The sequence below is a fragment of the Sinocyclocheilus rhinocerous genome, unplaced genomic scaffold (genome assembly GCF_001515625.1).
Source record: "Sinocyclocheilus rhinocerous isolate Xijiao unplaced genomic scaffold, SAMN03320098_v1.1 scaffold1347, whole genome shotgun sequence".
NCBI lineage: Eukaryota > Metazoa > Chordata > Actinopteri > Cypriniformes > Cyprinidae > Sinocyclocheilus > Sinocyclocheilus rhinocerous.
This window is the reverse complement of record NW_015647043.1, coordinates 186,694-211,591: the sequence shown is the minus strand read 5'-3', so window position 1 is coordinate 211,591 and position 24,898 is coordinate 186,694. Positions and strand designations below refer to the sequence as shown.

The window sequence follows — 24,898 nt, the reverse complement described above, 5'->3', positions numbered from 1 at the left end:
AAATTAATTTTTAAATTATTATTATTTTAAATTATTGTCCTTGGATCAGTAGGATACTCTTGTAATAAAGCGGACAGATTTTAAGTATCAATTCTGCTTAAAAAGATGCAATCTAATCCTGTTTACATGAAATAAGCCTGCTCCCGAGCAGGTTTAAGTTTACGGACCTGTTGCTATGACAGCAACTCCGGGATGAGCTTCGAAGAACCAAACAATCCAAGATCATGCCAAATCGTCAACAATCAAATCCAGCTAACGGAGTTAGCGACGTACGGAGAATGGGCCCCTGGTCCAGAGGTAGTCAAGGATGCATTGTGATCGGATCTCAGTGAATGTAAACGCAATCCAGCCATCGTATCTGCATTCGCAGGTCGACATCACGCAAAACGCCGCCCCTCTCTCCCGATCTGTCGGAAGAACAGAGGGCTAGTGAGACTCGTACATTTATTTTGATTTGTAAAATGTCCCGCGACTGAAAATAGTTTTCAAAAGAAAACCCACCACTTCAGGTCGACTTTGCACCGCAGACTTATTTAAATATTGCGCAGGAAAGACAGTACCGATCGGTTATCCAGATAGAGAAGTCAGTTGATGTTGCCAAGTTTAAACGCGCCGTGTCCAGATTGACTGATGATCCGATCTGCTTGATCGGATCACGGTGATCGCATGTTAATGCCAAGTGTAAACGCAGCCTCTGTCATTCGGTGATTCTTCTTGTTAACAGCAGGTGTTCATCATTAATGGTCAATCATCACATAATTATCTTCTTAACTCTAGCACTGCTTCAATGCTACTTTAACACTGTAGTGTGGAAACACATGAACACTGAGCAGTGTGGGGACTTTGCTGTGAACTATTAGATAAATCTTACCTGTTTCATTCACGTATGACTGACTCATATGAATCACATTGTTTATCAATTTGTTTGTTAAAACTATGTAATCTAAATCGATGGAAAATTGGTATGCAATTGAAATACATAAAATGCAAAATATTATATTTTTTCAATATTTTTTTTTGAGTCTAGCTGAGGAGGTCCTGGCAGTTCCTAGCTCGCATCAGCCTCTCCATGCTACCAGCCACCGCAATTACAGTTATCATCACAAACAAACCTCCTCAGCTCAGCTCCAGAGGTCTGCTTCAGACAACCTGCCTGGTGTGTGCAGGTGGGAACCATCATAGACTATATGTGTGCATATCTAGATCATTACTTGCACATGATCTTTGAAACGAGTCGTCAGGATGGATAATCATGCAATTAAGTGCGACATGTATTGTATGGAAAGTTTCATGTGCGTGGGGAAAACATGATTAATAGTGTTATGACTGGAAGAGAATGAGACATAATCCAAGTGTGTGGAATCTAGACTTTACGTTAAAAGGTATGTAGTATACATAGACAGAAACAATGTAAGTAAATGTATCTAATCTAATGTGGGTTAATGGAAATTGTGTGTTAAAGAAATTAAAAACTATAGATATATACACACAAAATTTCCATTAACCCACATCGGCTTACATTAACTGTACACTATATACAGTATATACACACTATTCATAATTTTTTTTATTTCACCTAGTTTCCAAGGCAAAATTTTTCAACTTGATTTACTGAAGGAACTAAAACTAAATTAAACAAAATTTAAATTTAAAATTAAAATAGATTTAGATTTTTTTTTCTTTCATTCCATGGGCAAAAACAGTTTTTCAAAACATCTTGTGTTTCACAAAGTCAAGAAAGGCATACAGGTTTGGAATGACAGGAGGGTGAGTAAATGATGACAGCATTTTCATATTTGTGTGAACTCTCTTTTTAAGGGATTCTAACAATACACTACACTGCGCTTTTTAATCACGAATCACAAGTAACAACACGTACTATGATGAAAAGCACTAGGATATAGCACAACTTTGGACATGCTGTCAAATTGCGGCACACGTTTTGATGCCAAGCGCGATCAAACACACGCACTCATACACACACAGCAGAAGAGATGAGAAAGCGGCCTTAGTGCACCAGACGCCTCAGGCTGTGCATCAAAGCCTGGTGTCCTTACAGAGCTTTCTCCTGTCTCTGTGATGGAGTGGCCATCTTTAACCTGAACTCACTCAGGCTGACTCATAATACATGCTGCCTCTCAAGATATCACTGAGATTGTCACTAATGACATTCCGTCTGTCTGCTTCATCTTACAATTCTCAAGGTCCGTCTTAGTAGTCCATTGTTCAACGCTTTTCCTATCAGTATTGTTTCATCTTTCTTTTTTATTTTTCTCTTTGAAACAGCTTTTTTTTTGTACCGATCCTCTTTGTGGGTTTCTTGTTCATTGTATTGACAGATATAAAACAGCATAGTTAGAACTAGCTACAACATTACTGAAATTACTAAAGACAAAGTGAACACATTTAAGAAATATTTATGAGCTCAACAACATTATTTATTATATACTTTCTTTTACTACTTTCAATTTATTTTATATTTACATAACGTAAAGAGAAATTATTTTATAACATTATAAAAGCCAGTACATTCATGCTAGACATGTTTGGAAATTGTGCACTTGATCACTTTATACAACCCATCACATGCAATTTATAACAACAACAAAAATAATTTCTCCCTATCATAAACCTGTTTTATGTTTTACATCTTTACTGTCTACCTTGTATCATAGCACATAAACAAACAGAAGACTAAATAATTCAAATATTACCATAATAATCTGCTTTGTATTAACATACACTCATTTTAATAACAACTTCTTTAGCATAATTGATACTAGTTATTTGGTGTGCTATTCTTGAATTCTGAAATTCCCATTTCATACCTGGAACTATGGTTTCCTTTTATAAACAAAAAGAAAGTATAGTTTAAGGTATACAATTGTTATTTTTTTTAACATTGTTTTCTCTTGAGTCTTTTGAGGCTATGTTTTTGTTCAAATTAAACCTATGGTGGTAAAAATTTTTAACTCAGAAACTGCTAGTACATTTTAACAAATAATTACAATGAAAAAGAAAGTAACAGTGAATTAAACATGCCATTTTATGTAGAATTAAATGTTAAGCAGAAATACATAAATTGTTTTTTCTTGTAAAATATATTCAAATAATCTTATTTTATTTAACTTAATATTTACACAGTGTATAGCACTAACAATAATAATAATAATTGTTATTATTATGATTATTTATTTTATTTATCTATTTTTTTCCTTATATATGGCTTTTCTGTCACTCCACTCTTTACAGAGACTAGGGGGATACACAATTTCTTTCCCTTTCACACTCTTAACTTTCATATTAATTCAAATCATGACTGTCCCTTGGAAGGCAGAGCTCTTTTGATGTAACGTCTGATCCATCTGGTTCAAAAATATCACGTTTCCTCTTTTTGGTGAGCAGCCAAAACAACAGCTCCTTCAACGGTCAGCCATAGGACCACATGCCAAATGGAACTAGATCAATACAGTTCTCCCTCAAGTCTTCGAAAGCATAGTGCAATACTAGGTTGTGCAGCGAGAACAGCAGGAGCGCAGTGTGAAAAAGAAGGTCGGATAGGTTATACAAAAAAGAAAGAAAAAAATCAGTGTATTTAGCAAACAAATTTAGAACCATCTGCTGCACAGCCTCAGCTTTGAGTAAGTCACCCTACATCGAGTTGCATCGCTAAACCTCGGCTTGGATTCTGTTAATTTGCTTTCTTTCAAAATGCACCGGGGAGTACAAAATAGCTGATGTCCAGACAATTGTGCATCTGCTAACTTTTGGGTACACTAATTCCACCAGATTTCCCCTTCAAATGCATGCCTCCGGACTGCGCTTGACACACAATGTTTGCGCTTACAGATGCCTCTCTCTCTCTCAATGTTCATCTCATTCTTATTTCCCTGCTGTGTTTCATAGTCATATTTCAGTCTTACCTAAATAGTTTTTTTCTTTTCTTTGATTTTCAATAACAAAACAATGGTACCAGGATCTCAAGGCAGCACATACTGTATATACTATGATCTAAAAAGGAACAAAGCATACCAGAGAGAAATCAGATTAAAATAAAATAAAATAAAATACCTTTTTGCCTTCCCAAAAATATGCACCAAAACGATTTACAACAACATCAGAGTTTAAAAGATATACAACCGGAGACATGGTAAACACAGTTTCCAATAATCTTTTGTATTTTGTGAATTTCTTTCCAAAAATCTTAATGATTTCCCAATCACAATATGTGCGCATCACAGTATTGGTGGCTAAAACATAAAATTGGGAGATGTTGGGAAAAACATTTTAGATGTAGATGAACATACCTAAATTGTTTTTGATGGTGAAATTGGGATTGTTGAGCATCTCCAGGCGGTAGTGGAAAGTATGTCCCTGGGAAGGATTGTCTTTGTCCACGGCACTGATGGTTTGAATCACCTGTGGACACAGACACAAAGAGAAGGACCAGCCATCCATTACTCTACTTTTGACATCATATGAGGCCAGACACTGACAGCAGCCAACACGGGATGAAAAATCTGTCCCATTCACGCATAAAAGCAGAGACCCTAAGCTAAGGGGCGCAGGCTTTGGCAGCCCACTTTTCTGTGCCAAGTCCATCTATATATCTGCCACCCCCGTTCAAGACATGTTCTTTTTCTTTATGATTTACAGCTCACTGAAAAGCAGGACCCAGCCATCCCGGTCATTCTTTTCCCCACATGGATGGAGAATGTTCTTACAGTGACTGTGTTAGAGGGCGGAGGATGAGGAAGTACATACTGATACTGTTAGTCACAGACACTGCATGTCGGCTAGAGAGATGCAGGCTCTGACCGGGCCTGAATGGATCTGATTGTTTTCATTTTCTGCAGAGGGAGGGAGAGAGTGAGTGGCTAAAAAAGGCCACCCAGGTGTCTCTTACTTATCTCTCTTAAATCAATAGGCTGTAATTTACCGCGGCTGATCGTTACGGAGGAGCTGTGAGAGGGAGATGCTGCTGGCGGGCCTGATTGATGCCCTCTTACCTGTCCAGGTTTGCCGTTTTCACAAAGGAAGGCTTCGTATTCGGTGGCGAACTCAGGGGCGTTGTCGTTTATGTCCAGCACTTTGATTGCCACTATGGCTCTGGAAATCTGGCTGTGGTTTCCTAATATGAAAAGAGACAAGCTATTAAAACACGGAGAAGAGAAGTGCAGCGGCCAAATATAGAAGGGAGCTATTGCAAATCCCAGGTAAATACAATGACCCAGTTATTTTCTGCCTCACAACTATTTCTTTTTCTCTCTTCCTCTCCTTTTTTTTCTCCCATCCTCTGGGTTGATGGAGAGACAGATGAGACGCAGCATCAGTCTGAGCTTTAGACATTATCAAGTATGCAAAACAGGATTACGGTGAAAAAAAAAAAACACATTCAAAGTGCTTTTGAAATCCCCTGTACAGGTGCATGTTTTATACATGAAGGTTAAAAAAATGAATATTAATAAAACGGTGGCAGCTGAAGTCTAGAAGACAATAAAGGGCAATTTAATTAGATTAACTTTTCATTGGAATTATTCATTGGCAGTAATTCACAGTCCCTTTTGAGGACCCATGTAAATGATTGTATTTAATTAGGGTTGCAACCGCTGACTTTTAAAGCAATTATCTATTCGTTTGGCTTTAGCACATGACATGGTACCTTAACAGCTTACGGGTAATTCAGGGCATACTGCTGTAATGTGTGACACTTAGAACAGCAAACAGCATTTGGAATGCATTTGACCTGTCAATTAATTTCACTCCTTGATCACCCTTTCTTAAATAAAATAAGGAAAGAAGCTTATGAGCCTTGACCAGATGTTTCAACATAATGCAGTAGCGCTGACTCATATTCATAGGCATGCTGTACAGACATTTCTGTTCAAATTCTGTTTCACCAGAGGCATCAGCCAAAAAAAAAATCCAGATTTGTTGGTCATCATGTTAAAACACTGAGAAAGATGAACATTTTGCATGCTTTACTTCACATGCAATGTTGCTATGTTTATTCAGCTCTTTGAGCTCAAAGACATCTTATGTTAATCGTATATGACAACATCAGTATTTTTTCCTCCTCCAGGGAAAGATTTTTGGCTCCAGTATCTGAATAATGTAGCTGTACATGCCAATCAAAATGAATCTCGAGGTTTATGGATGTCTTGTGCAATGTTTATTTTTGGTCCACAGCTTGTGTTTAATAAGTTCTTTATCCAGTCAACAGATGTTCTTTTAGCTGTTATGTACAGCAAACAGCTCTGGCGTGAGTAGAAATTACTCATTAGATGTCCATGAAATTAACTGCTGAGCAGTTTAATTCAGTAAGATTTCTGTCTTCGGTTTCTGAGAGGAAACTTTAGCACCTTAAAATCTGCTGACGGTAAATTAGTACCTGAGGTAAAGCTTCTATTACATTAGCTGTTATGGTTCATTTATAGTTAGAGCCCAGGTTTTGGCCTTTTTATCTTTGTGCCTTTATATACCTGCATTTGTTTCTCCATTGTAAATCCTGTTACATAATTAACAAAGATGTTAACTGTGATGTGAAATTTTTATTGGTCTGAAGTGCCTCTACACAGATTTGAATGATCTCTTTGCGCATTACTGTAACAATCTCTTTGATATTGTTATACAATCATTTTGAAACATAAAACATTTAATGTTTCAATCGAGAAGAGGAAGAAAGGAAAATTGTACTTACGAACTTCGGCGGCTGTCACTGTGATATTGTGCCACATATCCGTCTCTCTATCCAGAGGTTTAGCTAATGTGATCTTCCCGTCATCAACATTAATGTTAAACTGCCTCTCTAAATCTGTGTGTCTATCAATAAAATACCTGAAGAGGAAAAACAAAGAGAGAGAGAGAGAGAGAGAATAAAATCCTTTTAGAATATGGGGTAAAATGATCTAAAAAGTTATCTGTTGTGACTGTAGAGGAAAAACAGAGAAAGAAAGAGAGAGATATTCTCTAGTATACGAGATTATATATATATATATATATATATATATATAGTCAGTGGCTGACATAAGCCAAAAAAAGCATACCCAAAAAAATTATATAAAAATGTATTTATAAATCTCATGATTATCATAAATCGTTTCAATTATTTTTCTGAAGATATACTTTTGATCATAGTTCAAAAAATCTGACATTCCACACATAAATATATAACATTTATATTCAACCTAGTTCATGTTCATACAGTATAATTTACTAATCTTGGAATAATCAGGGTAAAGTCTACTTGGGCATTCTCTCAAACATAAGTGTGAAGTATAACATTTAAGAAGGCCCCAGTGTATGAGGAATGAGTTGTAAAATAAATAAATAAATAAAGTAAAAAAAAAATAATAATAATTCATTGGTCTGGATAGTGAACGTGAGGAAAATGTTCAGCCGTGGTGGAGATCCTGAGACTGAGGGTGGAAGTCCAGGAGGAGTGCTCTACTGCTGTGCAGGCAGCCAGACAGCATTCCCACCTGGGAACAGTCTCCAGGAGGCTGAGTGGATTTCAGTCAAGCTCTGACAGCTCCACGTACCACTGAGAGACAGACCCTGAAATGTTCTGCTATGTGTCAATCAAACTGACAAAGTTACAGTGGGGAATGTAGTGGGAGAAAAAGCAGAAACAAACAATCAAATCTGTAATTAATTATTCCATGGGCTTCTTTAAGGGTGAAAATTTTTTTTTTTAAAGGGTTCAAAGGTTATCTTGATTAAGTATGCAGTTTCAGATTTTGATATTTTGCATTTACAGTGTTAAATACAACTCCTCACATCTAAAAAAAAAAAAAAAATTACAGGCTGATTAAAATACCTTGTTTCCATAGACAGACATTTCTGAATAACAAACATTTATTATTATTTTTGTATTTATGAAATGTATGTATTCAAATATGTTCACAGTGTATGCTATACATTACCACATTTTTTATAACTCTAAGAGCCAATCCACATCTTACATGTTAATATAATTAATGGCAGCAAAAAACAGCATTTAATTACAAGTCACTCAACAAAATAATTACATATGAAGTGTATGTTGTTGATTAGTATTACACAGCAGCCCTATTTGCTTATGTAATTATACTGCAACCTGAGAACTCTTATGTAAAGTGTAACCATTTCATTAAATTGCGTAAGCAAGAATTAGTTTTTGTGATGGCATTAGTTTTTAATAATACTATTTTTAATTTAAAAATCTGTTTTTTTTCTTTTCTTCTTTCTTTTTTTTGACTAAAAAAGCACAGGATAGAACATGTTCTCTAGGCCTTTTGCCATGCAGTTATTATGTTGGGTAAAGGAGTAATTAAGAGGACTTTCACAGAAGCACAATTTATTCTACTGTACCAAATATTTTCCAGGAGGCTGCACCCTGTAAATGTGCAGTAACCAAATCAAATGACTCTGCCTCCTCTATAAGTACAGCGTACATCAGTATAACACAATCGCCATCAAGAGCAGTCACCATGTATTAGCATATGTTAGATATCAGGTGCCACAACAAGATCTGGAGCCAGAGGGACTTCTGTCAGAGAAGGTTAAAAGATCCCCGCTGATTACACCCACACTTCTTTTGACAGATAGACAATACTCCTAACAGGGCTAATTTGAACTTGGACACAGCTTGGCACCATTTGATGCACGTCAGTTTCACAATAACAAGATAAATCCTGCGATCTTAAAAGTAGAGAGAGAGAGAGAGAGAGAGAGAGATGGGAAGGCTGAAGGTAGGAATGGTCTGAGAGGTCAGACTGATGTGAAACAATGTTTCTGTGAATTACTGTTTCCATGTCGAGCTGCGATTAAAACTGATATTTTCATTTAACCAGAGTCCTTTAAAAGCCACAATTACACTTTTTTTTTTTTAAATTCTTGCCTGTTTCACCTTGATTGCTTCTCCTATTGATGTGACAACCACACCGATATGCACAATTAGCTGTATTCAAGCAGAAATTGTGTCATTTGAGGTGAGGTCTGGTTATCTTATTTCTCAATGAAATTCTGCATGGGTTATTTACCAAATAAAGTCAGTCATCTTTTTAAAATCTGGTTTCTCATTTCCTAAGTGGCTTTTAGCTTTTAAAATTACTCCAAGACATGTAACTTTACCACTTTATGGTTCAAAATTCAGCAAAAAAGTCAAACAACCAAAAATCATTTGATCACATTAGAAAAGATAATTCATCTCTTAATGCTTAAAACAACCTTGTGTTGTTTAGCTTAACACAATCTACTCAATGGCCTCAGGATAGAAGTAATTCATCTTCCAAATAACACAAACGCATCAATATGAAAAGCCTGCATTTCAGACCAGTCAGACCAATCCAGGAAAGATATAAGAAAGAAGGAAAAAAACAACAAAATCCCGCCTTGGGAACAGCAAATGCCACAGAATTTCTTCGTAATAATGCAGACTATGCACAGATGACACAGCTGGAACATTTAAATCACTCTGAAATGACTATATCTCATATTTTGAAGCAACAGCCAAAGAAAATAGCTATGAAATACAAAGTGACGTAAACAAGTACACTACAATGTAGAACAAACAGCTTTTGTGCAAAAGAGAGACATTAACTTTTGAGGACATGGACATTGGATTTCTGTTTTCAAATGAAACTTGAATAGGACTTGAATATAAAATATTGACAGTATATAAAATAAGAATGATTCAAAAATCAAACATACTCTTAATGCTAACCATCCTTTTAGGGCTGAACAATGTGGTAAGAAATTGGGTGTTCACACTCTTTACAATTTTATACTTGGTTTATCATAAGCCACATTCTCACTATTTTGATCCATTCAATATGACTATAAAACAAATGCTGCGGAGCAGCATTTACTGTGAACTGAGCTGCCCTGAGATGCTAAAAACACACAGAATCATGAGTTGCTTATGTATAAAATAACACAAGCGGCACACTTCACTTTGAAACACACCATGCATATATTTAATTAAAACAGCCTTTGCAATAAAATAATCCTACTAAGCCATTTCAATTTTATTTCGATATATTGCACAGCACTGGAATAAATATATCACACACACGAGAACGCTCACTTGGTGTAAACTCCATTGCAGCGTTGAAACCCAATCTCTGATTTCTCCCCTGCTCCCAGTTCCCCGTGTAATTACACAACCTGTTGCATGTTGTCCCTGAAACATGGCAAGTCACTGGAGAATTAATGGAATGCTAGGTTTGGCTGAGATAAATTGGCTGTATAACCTATACTGAAGGTGCCCTTGTAATTTTTCAAGTAGGAAGTCACAGAAGTGAAATACATCAGTGAGAGGAAGGAGAGGAATCTTATTGTGTCATTGTCCTATCTCTCTCCCTCTCTCTTTCCCAGTACAACCAATTCTGTGGAGGTGAGAGCTCCATTTAGTCTGAATGCAAATGCACCTCTACAGGCAATTTCATCAGCAGCATTTAATGGCTGGTAGGATGCAGCGGTGAAGGAGCACTTGGATATTAGATTGATGCAGAAGCTTGAGCTTGATCTTCTCTTGGTTTAATGAAGAAGTTGTTTTGGCCTAATTTCGCCAAGGAGGACAACAGACGTCACGTGGGCTAGAAATGATTGCCTTTACCTGACTTGGCTGTGTGGGGCGTCCTGGTCTCTCGCCGCTACCGCTCCTATGACTGTGTTGGTTGCAGCGTTTTCATGCACGTCGAAGAGATAAGTAAACTTTGTGAAGACAGGGGGTTCATCTGCATCCTCAACGATGATTTTGACCGTGGCCTGGTCCATGTAGGGCCCACCCGTAATCGAATCGGCACGTATGTTGGTCGCCACCACTGTTAGGTTGTAGGATTTTTTGGACTCAAAGTCCAGAGGCTGGAAAATAGAGAAAAAGAGAGATGTTTATTATTAATGGGCACAAAACAAAGACAAACGGTTTCCTGGTTTTAGCAGACTCAGTTTGCTGGGCTTGCAGGACAGACTGTAATTGCACCGGCTTCCTCCCACCTTGCAACGGATAAGATTTAAGCTGCTGCGAGCCCAATAGCAGGGTGAACAAAAATAATATTTAGTAGCAATAACCACACTTTCACCTGGAGCGTGGGATGTGTTATTAATTTGTGGCAGAGACAGCATGTGTTTGGGATTTAAATGAGGCTGCAAATAAGGTTAATCTAATGGAAACACAAGGACTGCATTGCAAATTGTTAAGAAATCATGAAAAATACAATTTGTGTGTTTGTGTTGTCTGAAAACAAAATTAATCCTTGCCCACGATACCATGACGTTAACATTGTTAATGTATTCTCCGAGGCAATTATCCAGTGGTGAGGTATTATTGAAGTAGCAGATAAAATACAATTTGGGAATTATTTGTACTCCAGGATAAATATTTGTGATTTCAGAGGAAAGGCCCCATGTTCACCCCACCTGTGTACATACATGCCACAGTGAAGAGAACTTGACACAGAGTGCCGTTTTATATTTTCATCTAGTAAAAAATTCATGGTATTTTCATTGTGTTCTGAATCACATCTCTCTCTACCTCATTTGAACTCGAAAAATGTCTCAAGTCCCCCATTTGCTCTTTTATTGACAGAAACTGAACTAGAACTGGCCGCTGAAGTACACATGAAAAAGAAACAGGCTATAGGAATTAGTTGAGGTAGTAGAATGAAGAATTTGCTTATGTTATAAAAAAAATAAAAAAAAGCCTCCGTCCCACAGGGGAGGTCAGGCGGACACTGGAGCCGGGCCGAGAGCAGCCCCAGCTGGGAGAGAAGAGCAGCTGGAGTTCCTCTATCAGCACGCTTTGAAGTCAGTGCGGCTGACAGCAGGGCACCCGGATGAGAACAGCCCATGTACCTCTGTCTGCTGCAGTCCACAAAGCTATAGGGAGGAATTTATTTCATTTTATTTTCACCCCTCCCTTGCTGCTACCGTCATGCCGAGAGGAAAACACAGAAGGTAAAAAAATGTTCCTTAAAAGTATTCAGACCCTTCGCTAGTCTTGAGACCCTTTGTCTGTCATTTCACTGTATATAAAATAAAATAAAATGTAAAAACAAAAGAAATATTGTTTGTGCTGCATGGGCAGCATTATGGCAAAAGTATTTCTTTATATTAGTAATTTAAACAATTTAACAACAACCTGTGTTTGACTTAGCAACAAACTGATTTTTATTTTATTATTACTCAAGTCTTCAGTGTCACACAATGCTTCAGAAATCATTCCAATATGCTGATTTTGTGCTCAAGAAACATGTCCTATTATTAGTAATTTTGCATGTTGGTTAATAGAAAGTTTATAAGAAAGCCATTTATTTAAAATAGAAATATTTTGAAATTATACTAATGTCTTTGCCTTTATTTCTGTAATACATGCCACAGTGAAGAGAACTTGACACAGAGTGCCGTTTTATATTTTCATCTAGTAAAAAATTCATGGTATTTTCATTGTGTTCTGAATCACATCTCTCTCTACCTCATTTGAACTCGAAAAATGTCTCAAGTCCCCCATTTGCTCTTTTATTGACAGAAACTGAACTAGAACTGGCCGCTGAAGTACACATGAAAAAGAAACAGGCTATAGGAATTAGTTGAGGTAGTAGAATGAAGAATTTGCTTATGTTATAAAAAAAATAAAAAAAAGCCTCCGTCCCACAGGGGAGGTCAGGCGGACACTGGAGCCGGGCCGAGAGCAGCCCCAGCTGGGAGAGAAGAGCAGCTGGAGTTCCTCTATCAGCACGCTTTGAAGTCAGTGCGGCTGACAGCAGGGCACCCGGATGAGAACAGCCCATGTACCTCTGTCTGCTGCAGTCCACAAAGCTATAGGGAGGAATTTATTTCATTTTATTTTCACCCCTCCCTTGCTGCTACCGTCATGCCGAGAGGAAAACACAGAAGGTAAAAAAATGTTCCTTAAAAGTATTCAGACCCTTCGCTAGTCTTGAGACCCTTTGTCTGTCATTTCACTGTATATAAAATAAAATAAAATGTAAAAACAAAAGAAATATTGTTTGTGCTGCATGGGCAGCATTATGGCAAAAGTATTTCTTTATATTAGTAATTTAAACAATTTAACAACAACCTGTGTTTGACTTAGCAACAAACTGATTTTTATTTTATTATTACTCAAGTCTTCAGTGTCACACAATGCTTCAGAAATCATTCCAATATGCTGATTTTGTGCTCAAGAAACATGTCCTATTATTAGTAATTTTGCATGTTGGTTAATAGAAAGTTTATAAGAAAGCCATTTATTTAAAATAGAAATATTTTGAAATTATACTAATGTCTTTGCCTTTATTTCTGTAACAACAACAACAACAACAACAACAACAACAACAACAACAACAACAACAACAACAACAACAACAACAACAACAACAACAACAACAACAACAACAACAACAACTGTAACAACAACAACAACAACAACAACAACAACAACAACAACAATAATGTGTGATTGTTAATTTCTTTTAAAAAAATCTTTTGAGGGGTAGTGTATTTACTGATTTGTTTGTGTGTATCTGTGTGAGTCCAACCATTCTTTAAAAATCATAAATCTCTTTTTTTTTCACTTCATTGCTTTCACTATTAGGCTTTCTGGCAAACTCCAGATGTGCTGTCACAAAGTACTTATTTTGTGTCATCCTCTCATACACTACAGCATAATACAGAGCTCTTTATATGGTTGACTGGTGCACCTTTACTTCATTCTCTCCTTAGCTCCTTCAAAGCTAGAATTCTGAAACAGTATGACCCTTCCCATCAGTCCTCTCTCTTCCAATAGTTTCCTGTCTTTTTCACTACTATTTCTATTAAAAGATTGAAAGCATCTAAACACAATACAATTTTCAGTGCGGAGAAATAAAGAAATCACAGAACTAAATTTCTATGTAGCACCTGAAACTCTGTAAAATGGAAAAAAAAAGGAAAAATGGCTAGGTTGTGCAAATAACACTGTACCTTTCAGTAGGACTTTACAAGCAGAAGTTTCCCTATGATGTAAAATTCAGAACAAGCTGCATTCTGGCACCTTGCTTGCTTTGGAAAAGGTCAGTGCTGTTCGAGACTATTGAATTTTGGTGACAGTTCATAGAGTTTTATGTCTTAAATATAAAAAAAAAAGGTAAATAAAACAGCACATATAAAAAGAAAGAAAGAAAGAAAGAAAGAAAGAAAAAAAAAGAAAGTTCTCTCTTTTACCATGCAACATGCTTGAAATGTTACCATTTAATTGTAGTTGAGATTTTTGAAAACGTCATTCAAATGCAGCTTTGCATATTGGCAAGACTGAAACAAGCTCCTCTCATCTCAGACACTGCAAATCTGTTCCATCTAAAAATATCATGCCAACCCCTCATTCTTTTGATAGTCTTGCATGCCATTTGACTCTCTACAGTGAGATTGGCACTTCTGCATCCCTCTGGGTCTCCATTTTGGCACTCATTGTGTGGAAAGGCCTGAATATGACTACGGCTGTCACTTGACCTACGTCGTTTCCAGACGATGCAATTCAGGCTTTCATGTGGCCTGAACGCATACTGAACCACATGGCTGTGCCTGATTTTACCACATATATATGTGCCTGTTTGAAAGCATCTAAAAACTCCCAGCATGGTGTGAGTGTGTATGTTTACAGGGACATTTAGAAGCATCAAAGATCAGCAGCGGGGGAAGTATAGCAACCCTCTTCCAACACCACCACAGCCTAAGGGGGAATGAAAGCATGCATCCTTTTACAACAAAGCGGTATCTTGACTGTCTGAGCCTGTGGCATCTCACTCAGATCAATATGTTTAACCTTGCTACAAAGGCTTTTTGGTCATGACCATTCAATATTTAGCAGAAGTTAAATCAAATTTTAATTGTTGGTGAGGGCTGCATTGGCCAACTTGCTGCAGATGATAGTTGGCGCACGTCGGCTCAGCACCAGCGCCTGGGGAAAATGTGTATCTGTGCACAGTGGCAGGTGCAAAAAAATTGGGGAAAAATAAGGGTTGTGTGCTTTACAAGCTTGTTCTGCTCTCTTGAACTCAGGCACCGTCTGGAGGTATAGAGGTTAGCGGGAAGTGGGCTGTTGATTGCCTGTTTTTCTCATGCAATGCCATCCATCATGCTATTAGTAATGCAGACAACAGATTCCAGGCCAAGTGCTATGGGATGAGAAGACGGGGAAAAACAGGCATGCCATTACGCATTCAGCTGTAAGAGACCTGGGACAAACCAAATGACTGCTTTTTTTATTTCTCGCTTTGTCTCCACATTTTCTTCCCCTTCTTTCAACGTTAGAATTTACATATTTGTACCAAAAATTTTTGGATGGGTCTTCCAGTTCAGTATGCATGCGTACCGAATAAATTCAGCATTGTTTTAACCACTACATGTGCACAAGTACTGTGTGTATGAAATTAACTTCGAAATTCTGTTTGTAAGGTATATCAATATATTTTCAAATGAGATTTAGAGTTTGATTTAGATCAATACATTTCATTTCGACATACTTTGCTGTTGCAAATGCATCTGAAAATGAAAAGCAGGACATAGAGTGAGCTGCTGTGGGAAAAATGTCTTATAAAATATGCTTTATATAAAGCATTAGATATCACAGACTTCACTGAATGAGCGGCAGCACATTCTGACTGTTTTGCTAAAATATTTTGCATCCAAAACTTCAAATCTCCCCCATTTACGACAGCACCATAAACTGCAGCATGAAGAGTGTTGCAGCTGTAACAACAGACTATTTTATTTTAAAGACAAATCAACAGTTTGTTCAGTAAACTGCTTTCTAATATAAAAAAAAAAATCCCCTGCTGTACCAAAAAACATACCAAATCCTGATTTCCAAATTGAGATACATACCGAATCATATTTTTTTGTGTTCCATTACACCCCTAATTACTATTACTATATTCATTTTGTTATGTATTATTAATTATAGAGCTTTTAAATGTTGCTTTTAAGTGTGTTGCACAAAATAAAGGCAGATGTGTTTTTATATCTAAAATACACACAACAGATTACGGAGAACTGTGGTTGAGGATGATGTATCAAACTGTTGAATAATGCAGATTATTTAAGGCACATCATTTGTTTAATTCTGGTATAATTCTTCATATGAATAGAGATGCCCAAGTCCGCGAGACTAAATCCCACATGACACTCATTATGTTGTTCACATCATAAAGTGCATAGTCATCATTTACACTTTTAACATGGTATATGTTAGATATGTAATGGAAAACAAATGACAAATTTATCGTGCACATTTTCCCATATTTTTGTCACATTGTTTGTGCAGAATTGTTGCTGCACAGTTGCACTGTAGATGCTCCTGTAAGATAAAAGGGCTTAATTGTCCTCTCATCCACCATGAAGGGTTCTTCATTTGCATACAATGGCCATGCCATATGCAAATATACGATGCTACACAAGAGCTGAGAATTGAGCACAGAAAGTCAAGGGGTTCAGACTTACAGTAGTTCTCAAACCTCAGAACACCTGGACTGCAGTTTTACTGGGCGCAGCAGGGGTCAGACACTTTACTCATTTGTTACATTTATTTTATTTTAGGTGTGTATTTTAAAAATACTTAACTGCTTGCACTGGCATGTCAATCTACTGTAATTATTGCAACCTGTAAACTCTATTATTTTGTTACGAGCTGAATGGGAAGCCAAACACTATTTTCTTTACTATTTGATCAGATGATTTTTATTTGTTGCTTTTTGCTAAAAAATAAATAAATACAAATAAGTTACTGCTATCTTTTTTGAGTTTTACAACCAGACCTACACAATCTATTCACTACACAAAGCAGAATGACAGTGACTCTAACAACTATATAATTATACAAAAAGATGCACTCAACTTATCACCACATGACACATAACTCATTGGGAACAACAAACACAACAACACCAGTGAAAATAATGTAGCCAACATAAAAAAAAAGAGTAAAACACTGAACACTAAGGCGGTAATTTGCATAATTAATTAATTTGCATGATTAATTCTTTCTTTTTGGAGGGTATGGCACAGTGTTTGAAATTACATTTAAAATGGCACACCATGTCAAATAGATTTCTGACCCCTGCAATACATACTGAGAGGTTCTGTCTCTGCAATTTTAACAGCCATTTGTCAACGGTAATGAGCCACTTTTCGTATTTTTCATAATGTGCAGCCCAGTGACAATCCTGTAACAGACAACTGTTAGAGAGTCCCTATGGCACTTTAAGCCTACTTTTCTGGTCTTACCTTCTTGAGTCTGAGGATTCCCTCCTGTGTCTGAGCATCAGTGACAATCTCAAAGACATCCCTCTCGTCTCCACCTATGATGCTGTAAGTTGATTTAGCATTTTCCCCGATGTCTCTGTCATTCGCTTTTACTCTTCCTCCAGGTTTCCCGATGCCAAGATCCTCAGCAATAGTGAACTCATAAGAGCCTTTAGATATGAAGTACAAGAACACAGAAGATCTGGTCTATCAGGTGACAAATAGCACTCAGAAAAACAACAAAATAGCTTAAATATTAGACAACAAATGGTAATCAATTATTTTATGTTTGGGGTCAGTAATTTCAGTCTTCAGTGTCACATGATCCTTCAGAAATCATTCTAATTTGCTGATTTCATATAATTATAAAATAATGTGCTGCTTATTATTATTATTATTATTATTATTTTGCAGAAATAATGTCATTATTTCAGAATTATTTGATGAATGAAAGAACTTACAAAGAAATAGAAATTTGGGTAACACTTTACAATACGGTTCCATTTGTTAACTATATTTAATGCATTAACGAACATTAACTAACAATGAGCAATACATTGTTACAGTATATTTAATCTTTGTTAATGTTAATAAAATATAACTTGTCATTGTTAGTCCATGTTAGCTCACGTCCATTAAATAACATTAATACAACTTTTGTGATTGAACTTTTGATTTAAATAATGCATTAGTGAATGTTGGAATCAACAATAACTAAGTTATTAAAAGAGCATAAAAAGGCAGCCGGTGCAACGCATACCAGGTTTTCGCTGATGAGCCGAGCCGGTGACCCAACCGCTCAGCGGTGGTACAGCAGCCATGGCGACGGGACGTGACGTCTCCGTTCCCTCCTTCAGGGAATGAGGGTTACATACGTAACCGAGACATTCCTTTTCAGTCGGTCACTCCGAGTCACGTCGGTGACCGACGAATTGGGATCCCGACCAAAGCGCCATGGATGCTGCCCCTTCCAGTGTCCTGTGCAAGCCGCCTGCGCCCCTTTGTGGTGTAGGACGGGGCTCGCAACAAGAAGACCAGTCACTGTTGTCATAGCACTACCCACTCAGTGAGATTGGATAGGCACTTACACATATGAACACCCGTTTAGGTGCATATGGAAGATTAGAGGTGATTGTAACCCTCATGGAAATCAGAAGTCTGCCGGGGAAACACGGGCTCTGAGGCAATACCGTGGACTTTACACATATGGGATCCACTTAGGTCTCTACATATGGAACCCAGCCCTCTACCGGTTCTCACGGATACAGCGAGTGAGGGCCTGGCACCGGACGTTCCGCCACGCCTGGCTGCCGAGGGGACGGAGGAGCTCGACAGGGTCTACAGTAGTGACACTCTGGAGCAGTTTTAGCAAGCCAACACTAAACCAGAGCCTCTCAGTGCCCTCAGTGCTCCACACGAAGGCTATAGAATCTAGCGAACGTGTTGGGGGTCGCCCAGCCCGCAGCTCTACAAATATCTGACTTTAGCTCGACTGACTGCAAAGGCTCAAATGGGCCCTGCTGTAGTGTTTTATGCACCAGAGACAGGTCCCAAGAGGGTATGGAGAGGGGCCGGGGAGGATTTAACCTTCTCGCCCCCCTAAGGAACCTAATGACCAGGTCATGCTTCCCTACCGACTTCCCTTCCACGGAGTCATGGTTAGCAGCAATCACAGCGACATAGACTTTAAGGGTGGAGGGAGACAGCCTTAGCTCCAACCCTTGCTGCTCCTCGTCCTCCCTGACCTTGCACAGCGTATACTTGCGCAGGCCCCGCGGCCAGCTGTGTGCCAGCTGTAGAACAAGTAGAACTGTAGAACAACTGGCAGTGAGAGGTTTCTGGAGAGGCAAACAGGTTTACCTGAGCGGCTCCGAAACGTCTCCAAATCAGCTGGACCGTCTGGGGATGGAGTCTCCATTCTCCGGGGAGCGTAGCTCGTGACAGCTCGTCGGCCATATGGTTGAGCAGACCCGGAATGTGAATGGCACGAAGTGACCTCAGAACCTTCCGACTCCAAAGGAGGAGGTGGCGGGCGAGTTGTGACATGCGACAAGAGCGTAGACCACCTTGTCGGTTGATGTACGCCGTGTTGTCCGATGCTGAGACTGAGTCTGTGGCGTGGAAGGATCGACACATGAAAGTACGCGTCATTCAGGACAATCGCAGTAAACCAATCTTGGGGACGGATGCACCCGAAGATGCGTTTCTGCGTCAACATCTTGAACGGTAACCGGCGAAGGGCCCGGTTTAAGACACGCAGATCCAAGATTGGTCGTAACCCACCGCCTTGTATTCATATCGGCTGGAGGGACCGGCTCTATCGCATCCTTCGCCAGTAGGACTGCAATCTCTGCACGCAAGACAGGGGCATCTGCTGCTTTCACTGAACTTGGGGGGACGCCGGGCGAACTGAATCGCATAGCCGAGGCTGATGGTCCGCAGAAGCCAACGAGACGGGTTGGGTAGTGCTAGCAAGGCACCTAGATACCGTGCAAGCGGGACCAGCGGAACCACCGCCGTACCCGCAGTGGGGTAACGAGGTGGAACGCAGGGACCCACCTCGGGCGGCTTGTGAGCGGACCGAAGAGGGGTCTGAGTGTGCGGTGCAACGCTTACCTGGTTCCACAGTTTGGCAGAGGGTGCTTGAGTAGGGCCTTTGTTGACGTTCTCGAACCGCCCGCTGGGTCGCCCGTCCCGGGGCCTCTTGCTCTTTCGCTCACCGCCAGTTTTGACGGGGGCCTGGATGGGTGGGTTGGCCTCTCTACGCCCAGCTCCATGGTGCCGCTTGCTGGAGGCTGCTGGGGATGTGGCGCGGGAGCAGAGGTGGACGCAGGGGGCTGCCCTCGGTGACGAGCAGGCTGGGGCGCTGCGGCCGGCGGACGGGGGGAGGCATCAGCTGCCCACCGGGCAGAAGGTCGGACCGCCTCAGTCTGCTCCCGTGCAGCCGAGAACTGCTGGGCCAAGCTTTCGACTGCGTCGCCGAAGAGGCCGGTCTGGGACACAGGGGCATTAAGGAACCGAACTTTGTCGGCGTCCCTCATATCAACCAGACACAGCCAAAGATGGCGCTCCTGGACCACAAGTGTGGACATCGCACGACCCAAAGAACTCGCGGTGACCATCGTCACTCGGAGCGTGAGGTCAGTAGTGGTTTGGAGCTCTTTCAGAACTTCCGGATCATGACCACCCTCGTGCAGGTCCCTCAGTGCCTTGGCCTGATGAATCTGCAGTAACGCCGTAGCGTTCCTTTGGCGGCTCAACTGGTTTGCGAAGCGCTAGAGGAGCGATGGTCCCCCGAGGGTTGGTTCCCTGAGGGGTTTGCCACCACTGTAACCCTCAGACCGCCCGTGGCGGAACCACCGCCGTACCCGCAGTGGGGCAGCAAGGTGGAACGCAGGGACCCAACTTGGGCGGCTTGTGAGCGGACCGAAGGGGGGTCTGAGTGTGCGGTGCAACGCTTACCTGGTTCCACAGTTTGGCAGAGGGTGCTTGAGTAGGGCCTTTGTTGACGTTCTCGAACCGCCCGCTGCTGCCTGCTGGCGATGTAGGAGGATGAGTGTGGTCCGTCCGCGACTCTCCGTGCCCTCCTGGGACCCAGGGACATATTGTACTCTTTTAGAGAAATTGGCTCTTTTAGGGAAATGCTCTTTTACGTGCTGAGACGCAAAGGGGAAATGGCCGCTTGCAGCACGACAGGGGGTAGTGCAGCCTGAAGTGCGCAACCCACTCGACACAGGAACGACGACAACTGAAGCGCCGTCCGCCAACACAAAAAGCTCCCGAGAGCGCGCTAGACTCGTCACACACAAAGCAGTTTGGTAGGAGCAGAACGATGTTGTCGCTCGGCTCCGAAGCGAAAAGCTGCATCCTTGCTGCATCCTTGCTGATTAAATACATTAATTTAAAAATAATTCTTACTGACCTCAAACTTTTGAACTGTAGCATATAGTATTTTATATAGTCAATAAATAGGGTCTCTCTTACCCTTTGAGAACTTTGGTGGGTTATCGTTGATATCAGTAAGAGTGACTGTCACAGTGGTGGTTCCTGACAACCCACCCATGTGACCTCCCATGTCTTTTGCTTGAATGACAACAAGATACTCTTCCCTCATCTCACGATCCATCCCTGCCAGAGCCACCCTAATGATTGCTATAGCAATAATAATAAATACATTAATTTACATATAATAATTCAGTATTATAAAGAACAAAACAACAAAAGAATGCACTGAAACTATCTCTCATTTAATTATTTTTGATATGAAAAATAAATACATAAGAATAAACTATTCAAATTGAACAAGGTCTAAATAAACATGCCATTGTACATTCTGAGGTTTGCAGTTTGCAAAATCTGTTAGCTCTTCCCTTGTCCTTGACACCCCGACCAGTTTAGTGTGTGCCACGCATTGCCTGGGCTGCTTTCATTTGGCATTGCAAATTAGCTTGTTTGTTTGCTGAGGATTTGTCCCAGCACCTGGAGTCGTTTATATTCCGACTGAATGCGAATTATGCTGTCTGTCTCTTTAATATTATATGCACCATCATTGATTTATAAATAAATAAATACAACCCCAAAAAACCCACAGGTAATCTACTCAAACAATAAAACCCAAAGTATCATAAAATGAAATAGTCTGTGTTAAAAAAAAAAAGCTATGACACATTTATTTATTAGCTTATAATGCTGATAAATATTTTTTAAAGCATCCAGACTTATTTTGCTTTTTTATTGTAGATGCTTTGCATGGTTTCATTGGGTGTAGATTAAGATTCCCCGCCATTTAACACTATCCTTTCATCTTTACCCCAGACGTTTCGCCCCAATTCACACTACGACCACGGTTTTTACCATTGTGGAGGCGATTCCCACTGCAATTTGTGAGTCTTATGACGCTATGATGTACAACAAGCTTAAATCCTGGGAAATCACCCTAATCCTGATGAAGTCACTTGGAGAAGTGACAAAAGATATTCGATAAATAGAAAAATATGCTACACGGTACATTCTATGAGACATTTTTACAATCATCTGGATGACTGAGAATCTTCATAGATATGTAATCTTACACAATCAATGAGGTTTTTGTATAAAGAAACGAAAACTATAATAAGAAGCAACTACATTAAAGAGATTGGCAAATAATAGAAGTAAAGAACTAAGGAAACAAAGGCATTCTACAGAAAGAAAGGTAAGAGTGTTGTAGGGCCAGCTCCAGTTCCATTACGCATGAATAATTCACAGCGCGCATGCATTGTCTGCTAGACTTTTTTTATGCCGCACTTACATGTCTTTGTTTCTTGTTCTGTCATGGAGACCAACAGACCACGATAATTTCAGTGAACTAAGGAGGTGCATTTTTAGAGGTGAAGTGCTCTGATTGTCAATAGGAATACAGAAACGCAGGCCTCCCTGAGTGCTGGATGCAGCTGTGTGTGTGCGCCATATGCAGTGCAATGCTGAATCTGATGCACACTGCAATACTCATTCTATTGTCATCCTGATTTATCATTATCTATTCAAATGAATTCCTGATGATCACACAAGCGAGGCAACACAAACTTTAATTTCCATAGGTATTTGGAGGTTTACTTTCCTTTCATTTATTTATTTATTTCGTTTTTTCTCTTTGCAAGCCATTAACCAAGTAATGAATTGGTGCATGATGTTTACTTATTTATCAAGTGTGTCTCATTTCCTACGAGGTGTTGGAAGTGTCAAATGGTTTCGAATGGTTGTTTTCCCGTTACCTCTTATTTTTCATTAACATTCATTAAAACATCTGGCTCACTTGAATAAGCCATCTGCATGTGTTCAGTAATCACACAAACCACGCACGCGGCACCTCAATTTGGGCTTTCGCACCTTCTCTCGACCATTTGCATTCTTAGACAAAGCTGACAGTGAGTGATTGAAATGCACGGGGTTATGAAGTGCACAAGGTGTTCTCATAAGAAAAAAAGTACTGATATTTAAAGTCTGTTCATTTAATATGCACATACAATTTGGACAGATACAGGACTTGTTTATTGTCTGTTGTTTTTCCAAATTATGCACTGTTCATTTCCATCTCATTGCTTATTAATGTAATTTCACCATTATTTAATCATGTTGCTTACAGACACACTGTTAACAAGTCAGCTGAAAATGCAATTAGGGAAAAAACAAAGTCAAGGTTGAAAAGGAAGCAGAATGCAGACGGAATTCAAAGATAGCCCTGCCATTTAAATCAGAAGCAGCAAATTGCTTTGTGCGCTATTACAGAACAAAATCAGCATCTGCATGTGTCCTTCAGGTAAAATTATCTTGTTTATTTGGTCTTTCTCTAATATTTATTTCCTGTCTCCCGTAATGATGATCATAATAGCAATGATTACAATAATAATAAATGATCTAACACCTAAAACTCGTCTTGGTACATGAAGGGACATTCATCTTACACCTATTTCTAAGCATAATAATAAGCTTGTTGAATCATTTGAATGATTCATGACCATCTGGACATTGTGGATTGATTAACTTACCAGTGGTTTGGTCGATGGAGAAATAAGGTTGGCCCTCCAGAATGCTGTAGACCAGTCTGGCACTGTTTCCATACACTGGATCGTCCGCGTCGGTTGCAGTTACTCTCGTTACTGATGTACCTGTGGAGCAGAAGAGAAAACAATCTTCTTCAATAAACAAAAATGACTTTCAATGAACAAATAAATCAATTATTTCCATTTACCGCACCACTGTGTCCTCGTTCTGAACTTGTTTTCTTTGAGAACAAATATTTTTTCTCTCCCTACCGATGTTTGAATAATATCTCTGGCCATGGTGTAAGAGCTTCTCTGGAATAAACTCATAAAACTGTGTTTTGTTGTTCAGATGTGCACAAGCGCTCGCTCACGCTGTGAGACTTCCATGATGAAAACACATCACAGCTCCAGGCCTTAACAAGATCAAAACGAAGAAAGTCATACAAACAAACAATCCATGCTGCTCTCCTAACCTCCTCTTCATTAACCCATGGCTTGGATGAATTGAGAAGAAAGAGGAAAAATAAGAAGCACAAAAAAGAGAGAGATGCACAAAGAGAGAGTGAGAGTGGGAGAGAAACTGAGACGCTAATGCTAAACAGCTCACTGACAGTGCAGATGGTGTGGTAATTGTTTATAAAGCATGTTCCACAGCACTCTGACAGCTTGGTAAGCGTCTGACCAGCAAGTCTGCCTGTGCTGCAGCTACAGGTATCTGGAGCTGTCGGAAACAGCAAGAAAAACGTTCACTTCGAGGATTGGGATGTGCAAGGCTTGATTTAGGCCGAAGTGAAGGTGCATCCCTAACTCTCCCTGAAGCAACACAAAGTGAAGCCCTCATGACTCGACTCCAGTGAGGAATATGAGGTAGCACAACTGTCCTTGAGAGAAAGCAGCAAAAAAAGCAAATGTTTAAAAATACTTACACTAGGGAATAAAAGATTGAGGTTGAGCAATAAGGATTTTTTGACGACAGATGTCGATATCTTAGAGAGCAGTTTAGCCAATATATGCAGTATAAAAAAAAATAAAAATACAAATCGACAAGTATGAAAGCAATTATTTAAAAGTAATTATATATATATATATATATATATATATATATATGTATT

The 24,898-nt window shown here is 39.4% G+C and overlaps 1 protein-coding gene across 1 annotated transcript in view; it reads right to left on the bottom strand.

Moving 5' to 3' along the window:
* Window positions 1-24,898, bottom strand: part of LOC107708568 (cadherin-8-like) — a 96,888-nt gene that overhangs the window by 4,778 nt on the left and 67,212 nt on the right. Inside the window, exons 3-9 of the mRNA XM_016512829.1 lie at window positions 23,790-23,909; window positions 21,247-21,414; window positions 17,245-17,432; window positions 10,601-10,848; window positions 6,701-6,837; window positions 5,010-5,131; window positions 4,308-4,419 (exon numbers count right to left, since the gene is read on the bottom strand). Coding sequence (XP_016368315.1) covers window positions 4,308-4,419; window positions 5,010-5,131; window positions 6,701-6,837; window positions 10,601-10,848; window positions 17,245-17,432; window positions 21,247-21,414; window positions 23,790-23,909 — 1,095 coding nt within the window. The remainder of the gene's footprint in view (window positions 1-4,307; window positions 4,420-5,009; window positions 5,132-6,700; window positions 6,838-10,600; window positions 10,849-17,244; window positions 17,433-21,246; window positions 21,415-23,789; window positions 23,910-24,898) is intronic.